At 36.3% G+C, this 7,155-nt stretch overlaps 1 protein-coding gene across 1 annotated transcript; it reads right to left on the minus strand.

Moving 5' to 3' along the window:
• Window positions 1-1,500: 1,500 nt before the first annotated feature.
• LOC145166782 (uncharacterized) lies at window positions 1,501-4,262 on the minus strand. Its single transcript, XM_079085823.1, has one exon. It carries the CDS (start codon window positions 4,162-4,164, stop codon window positions 1,675-1,677), a length of 2,490 nt encoding a protein of 829 aa, XP_078941949.1. The 5' UTR covers window positions 4,165-4,262; the 3' UTR covers window positions 1,501-1,674.
• Between the last annotated feature and the right edge of the window lie 2,893 nt (window positions 4,263-7,155).

Raw genomic sequence — 7,155 nt, forward strand, 5'->3', positions numbered from 1 at the left:
TATATATATATATATATATATATATATATATATATATATATATATATATATATATGTGTGTGTGTTCATTTCCGAACATACGTATACATACATAACTTGTTGCCAAATTAATGCCCATAACCGGATATTTCTACAAAACCTATAATTAGTCAATTACATACATGTTCACAATTGAACATGTATGGATGTTATGATAAACATGAATATCAAATGTATGAATATCAAATGTATGCAATTTACCTATGTTCATAAATGAATATTAGTACCTAGAGTAACTATAATCATTAAAACTTATATAATATGCATATGTTCATAAATGAACATTGATACCGAGAGTAATCATTAAAACATACAAATGTTCGTTTATAAATATACGTGTGTTTGATTATAAATACAATAGATAGTTAGAACACAATAACCTTAGTAACCTATATATATATATATATATATATATATATATATATATATATATATATATATATATATATATATATATATATATATATATATATATATATAGGTTTAGGTTCTATGGAAAACAAAAAACCCTAAAAAAAACCCTAAAAATCATTAAAATGCATAAAAAAAAATACTTAAAGTTCACAAAACTTTTTTTGAATTTTTTTATCAAAAAATCGCAACTTTTAGGTCAAAATCGCTGAAAAAAATTTTTTTTACAAAAAAAAAAATTATTTTTTATTTCTTTTTTCAACGAAATTGTAAAAAATGCTGCGATTTTTTGATAAAAAAATTCAAAAAAAAGTTTTGTGATGTCTTGATATTTTTTTTATGCATTTTTATGATTTTTAGGGTTTTTTTGTTTTCCAAATAACCATTCCCTATATATATATATATATATATATATATATATATATATATATATATATATATATATATATATATATAAAGAAACAAATAAATGACTTAAATGAGGAGAATGATTTAATGGAGAAATTTTGAATTTTCCACGAATTTGTGAATAGATAATCTCAGTGAAAAAGAAGAAGAGTGATTTTGAAAATATGTTAAAAATACTAAACGGCTAAACCAAGTTTAAATTGTGCAATTCATAAATATCATTTTTTATGGTGCGATTTATATAACATCACAACAAATAGCAATATTTAATGGTTGCGGTTTTAAACAAGCGCACCAATAGATGCATTATTAATGCGCTTATATGGAAACCACATTAAAAAATCATGTTACAATGGTGCGATTTATAAATCTTCAAACCGAATAACATTGTTTAATGGTGCAATGTAGGATAAGTGCAACAATAAATGAATTTTTAATGAGGTTACATGGAAACTGCACCAACAAGTTCTTTAAATTGTGCGGTTCTTAATGTCGGTTATATGGAAATTGCATCAACAAATTCTTTAAACGGTGTAAGTCTTTGGTTTATTGATGCGAAAAGAGTTTTAGGTGGTTTATGGCTACAATCGCACCAATTTAAAAAAAAAAAAAAAAAAAAAAAAAAAAAAAAAAAAAACCTCATTTTGTACTAACGTTAATTATAAGCTCTAGAAAACCAAGGTATCTTTGATAAACACAATAAAAGTAAATCCAATCACATACGAGATAACACACAATACAACGCTTAATCCAACCTGCTTGTGATCCATCAACACCATACATGACAAATGACACATCGTCACAAAGATACCGGATCTAATGATGTCCATGAAGCTTCTCTTTGATCTTCTCCATCACCCCTTTCTTCTTGTGGGTTTCCCCTCCTTCCCCATAACCATCACCCCTTTGATGATCGTTTGTGTTGTGACCACCGTGAAGCTTTTCTTTGATCTTCTCCATCACCCCTTTCTTCTCATGGGTTTCGCCTCCTTCAGTATAATCACCACCAACGCCGCTTTTCGTTTTTGTGGACACCCTTTGATGCTCGTCCGAGTTGTGACCACCGGGAAGATTTTCTTTGAGATTCTCCATCACCCCTTTCTTGTCATAGGTTTCCCTTCCTTCCCCATGACCACCACCAGGAACGCCGCTTGTTGTTGTTGTGGACACTCTTTGATGCTCGTCAGATATGTGACCACCAGGAAGATTATCATTGATATTCTCCATCAAACCTTTCTTCTCGTGGGTTTCCCCTCCTTCTACACAACCGCCATCAATGTTGCTTACCGTAGTTGTGGACACCCTTTGATGTTCGTCCGTGTTGTGATCACTAAGAAGCTTTTCTTTTATCTTCTCCATCGCCCCTTTCTTCTCGTGGGTTTCCCCTCCTTCCCCATATGCATAACCACCACCACCAACGTTGTATATCGTTGATGTAGATACCCGTTGATGTTCGTCATTGTTGTAATCACCGGGAAGCTTTTCTTTGATCTTCTCTGTCGCGCCTTTCTTCTCGTGGGTTTCCCCTCCTTCCGAATAATCGCCACCAACGCCGTCTGTCGTTGTTGACACCCTTTGATGCTCATCCGTGTTGTGACCACCGGGAAGCTTTTCTTTGATCTTCTCCACCACCCCTTTCTTCTCGTGGGTTTCACCTCCTTCCATATAACCCCCACCAACGCCGCTTGTCGTTTTTGAGGACACCCTTTGATGGTCGTCCGAGTTGAGACCACCAGGAAGATTTTCTTTGATATTCTCCATCACCCCTTTCTTGTCTTGGGTTTCCCTTCCTTCCCCATAACCACCACCACCAACGTTGCTTGTCGTTGTGGACACTCTTGGATGCTCGTCAGCGATGTGACCACCGGGAAGCTTATCTTTGATATTCTCCATCACCCTTTTCTTCTCGTGGGCTTCCCCTCCTTCCACATAATTGCCATCAATGTTGCTTACTGTTGTTGTGGACACCCTTTGATGTTCGTCCGTGTTGTGATCACCAAGAAGCTTTTCTTTGATCTTCTCCATCGCCCCTTTCTTCTTGTGGGTTTCCCCTCCTTCCCCATACGCATAACCACCACCACCACCAACATTGTATATCGTTGATGTAGACACCCGTTGATGTTCGTCGGTGTTGTAATCATCGGGAAGCTTTTCTTTGATCTTCTTTGTCGCGCCTTTTTTCTGGTGGGTTTCCCCTCCTTCCAAATAATCGCCACCAATGTCGTCTGTCGTTGTTGACACCCTTTGATGCTCATCCATGTTGTGACCACCGGGAAGCTTTTCTTTGATCTTCTCCATCACCCCTTTCTTCTCGTGGGTTTCACATCCTTCCATATAACCACCACCAACGCCACTTGTCATTTTTGGGGACACCCTTTGATGCTCGTCCGAGTTGTGACCACCGGGAAGATTTTCTTTGATATTCTCCATCACCCCTTTCTTGTCCTGGGTTTCTCTTCCTTCGCCATAACCACCGCCACTAACGCTGCTTGTCGCTGTGGACACTCTTGGATGCTCCTCAGAGATGTGACCACCGGGAAGCTTATCTTTGATATTCTCCATCGCCCTTTTCTTCTCGTTGGTTTCCCCTCTTTCCACATGATCGCCATCAATGCTGCTTACTGTTGTTGTGGACACCCTTTGATGTTCGTCCGTGTTGTGATCACCAGGAAGCTTTTCTTTGATCTTCTCCATCGCCCCTTTCTTCTTGTGGGTTTCCCCTCCTTCCCCATATGCATATCCACCACCACCAACGTTGTTTATCGTTGATGTAGACACTCGTTGATGGTCGTCGGTGTTGTAATCATCGGGAAGCTTTTCTTTGATCTTCTCTGTCGCGCCTTTCTTCTCGTGGGTTTCCCCTCCTTCCAAATAATCGCCACCAATGTCGTTTGTCGTTGTTGACACCCTTTGATGCTCATCTGTGTTGTGACCACCGGGAAGCATTTCTTTGATCTTCTCCATCAGCCCTTTCATCTCGTGGGTTTCCCCTCCTTCCTTATAACCACCACCACTAACGCCGCATGTCGTTGTGGACACCTTTTCATGCTCGTCCCTGCTGTAACCACCGGTAAACTTTTCTTTGATCATCTGTATCACCCCTTTGTTTTCCTGGCTTTCTTCTCTATGTTGATCGTAGCCTGTATCAGTTTTGGTGCCAGTGGTCATGCCCGTACCCGTACCCGTAAAAGGGGTGCTAGAGTGAAGTGGGTTTCCGTGCTCATCAGTTTTCCGAAGAGGGTTGTCGTACTCATCTGTTTGCTGACCTTCTCTTCCGTATTTATGATCTCCTCCGTATTCTGCCATTTTTCTTTTCACTCGATAACTTATAGAAGAAGCTTGAAAACGTATAGAATTGAACACTTGTTTCGTTTGTGATTTTCTTGTGTTTTATTTTATGAGATTTGGGGGGCTTTATATAAAGGAAAGTGAGATGATGAAAAGCTGGTATACGCTGTGAAATGAAGATGCATGGCATATGAGAGAACCACACGTTGCACTCATTATACTAAATTCACTTAAAAAGTTGTTCCATCAGAAGATCGACACGTATTTTTTAATACATTAAGAAAACGAATGGATTTTAAATCTACATATATTATATTATAGATAAGTCATAAGAGTCCATTTGTGAAGTCAGGCCGTGTCGACATGATTTGGTTCGTCGACATATTTGAGTATTGGTTATAGTTATTTCCCCACCACACCAAAAATAAAATATTGTGATATCAGCCTCAAATCATACCACTTCATCACCTATAAAAATACTCGATCATTCCACCATTTTTATTTTTTTATTTAATAAAACTAATGTTAAATAAAACTACATCATTGCATAAAAATTTAAAAAGTTCCATTAATTTAGATAAATAAAATATATGAATTGCAATTTATTTTTTATTACTATCCTTCCTTTTTAAGGATTCCTTCTTATTTCCTAGAACTTTTTGTAAAATTGAATGTCGTATACAAGCTTTTCCTATGTTATACAATATATTGATGTTTTTTCATGAAAAAAATAGAAGGAGGTGTCGAACTAAATTAGAAATACTGTTTTTCATAACTTTATATAGTATTCGTGGAAACACTTTTACCAAACATGAAAATGTCGAACTAGATTAATATAATTTGGTGTAACTTTTAGAAACTATCAATCTATTATATCTTAGATTTCATTTAGAAGACATGTATGAAATATTTTATTTACCAAAATACAAAATTGATGGTCCCTAGATTCATGTGCTAGTGTATGTCATATAACGTATGAAATTAAATGTTATTCATGTATAATGAAATTGTTAAAAATAAGAGAAAATTCGTCAAATAACCATTTATACGGGGTTGTTTGAACGATTTAACCATGAAAATCGAAGTTTTGTAGAATGACCATAGGATCTGTAGAGGGTGCTCTGCGGATCGACTAAAGCCTCTGAGGAACCGGAACACCTCTGCGGATCTTGAGTTTTTTAATTTTTTTTTTCGTTTTTTCGTTTTTTTTTATTTTTGTTTTCGTTTATTAATATTAATTTTTTTTAATACACTAATACCTTATGTTATTAATTTGTAATGTTTTGTATTTTATGTTTTATGGAATAAAATAAAAGTTAACTCAACTGGTTTCGTAAATAACCTAATACAAACCAAATACATATAAATAACGTAATACAAATCGGTGCATATAAATAACCAAATAAAAACAAACTACATTAATATCCTTCTACAAACGCAATACAAATTAAAAATACGGGAGATCTTTTAAGATATTCCAAGGTCCTTCAAACCCGTCACTAATGGATATGTATTACACACACCGGTATTCTGAATAATAAACATACTTTAAGTAGGTTACAAAACATACTTTAGAAAACATAAACATACGACCTTCATAATAAACATACTTTGAAATAAACTTCATTCATTCAAATCGAACCACGAAAACTTTGATCTGTTTTCGTATTCCGACCATAGGTTTTCTGTTGTTTGTGTCCCTAGGTTTACTGTCGCTTGCGTCCATGGTTTATCTGGCTCTTGCTACCATTGGTACTCGGTGCAACCCTGCCATTGGTTATGTGGCACTTCTTGCGCTTGGTATTCGGTCCCTTGCGTCCATTGGTTCTGTGGCTCCTGCTGCCATTGATGTTCGGTATGTTGTGTCCATCGGTTGTTTGGCTGCTGCTGCCATTGATGTCCGGTCTGTTGTGTCCATGGGTCGTCTGGCTGCTGCTGCCATTGTTGTTCGGTATGTTGTGTCCATTGGTTTTCTGGCTCATGTTGCCATTGGTTTTCGGTCGCTTGCGTCGGTTCCTCTTCTGTCGCTTTTGTCCCACTTCCTGACGCCCCAGTATGTTTTTTACTTTTACTTTGGTTCTTTGGAACGATTTCCTTACACGTCCTTGCATTATGAGTTGTGATATGGCATCTACTACACCTTCTTATTTTTCATACCTCACCTTGAGATGGAATACGGTTGGTGTTTTTTGGTCTACCAGCTTGACGTATTTCCATCATAGGAGGGTTAACAACCATAAGGTCACCTGGAACCTCCAAATCACTAGGTTCTGAAAGAGGGTATACGGCCTACTCGTACGTTCTTCGATATGTTTGAATTTTATAAGCATCTATATCCATATGCCCACAGTGATCATTTTTCAAGTGCGTTAAAAACATTATCACATTGCCACATGGCAAACCAGTTAGTTGCCAATATTTGCAAGAATAAGTATTTTCCCTCAAATTCACTATGCCGCCACTTTTGAAGTCATGCACATGATATGTTGTATTGTCAACACCGGATACCGACCATCCTTGAATCCCCTCTTTATTTTTTTAACGATATCTTTAACCCACTTCGTACGTATTGTTGTACTTTTTTCTGTTAAAACAAACATATATTATTATATATGACATTTATAATATAATTTAAAATTAAACATAATCATACATGCAGTCATCCGCCGTTTGTAAAACCATTTCTGCATAAGTGCGCGAAAGAACTCAAGAAGTGGTAATATAGGCAATTTCCTTGCTTTATTTGATACAGCATTCATGGACTCTACACTATTTGAGGTCATATAATCATACCTCGTGGTAGGGCAATACGTTCTGGTCCATTTCTCATGTGGAATTTGACTGAGATATGTCGTTACATCATCTCTTATATTGCAAAGTCTCCCCCAATAGAATTCAAACTCAGTGGCTTTGTAAGCTCTTACCAGCTTCCAAAACAAAATTGTTGTTTTTTTTTTGTTTTTTCCAAAAGGTGTGGACTATGTTTCCTATTAGATGAAAACCACACAA

The sequence above is a fragment of the Lactuca virosa genome, chromosome 3 (genome assembly GCF_052849685.1).
Source record: "Lactuca virosa cultivar CGN04683 chromosome 3, Lactuca_virosa_CGN04683_v6, whole genome shotgun sequence".
NCBI classification, from domain to species: Eukaryota; Viridiplantae; Streptophyta; class Magnoliopsida; order Asterales; family Asteraceae; genus Lactuca; species Lactuca virosa.

Coding starts and splice junctions, on each gene's coding strand:
- LOC145166782 (XM_079085823.1), bottom strand. CDS start 4,164: ATGGCAGAATACGGAGGAGATCATAAATACGGAAGAGAAGGTCAGCAA.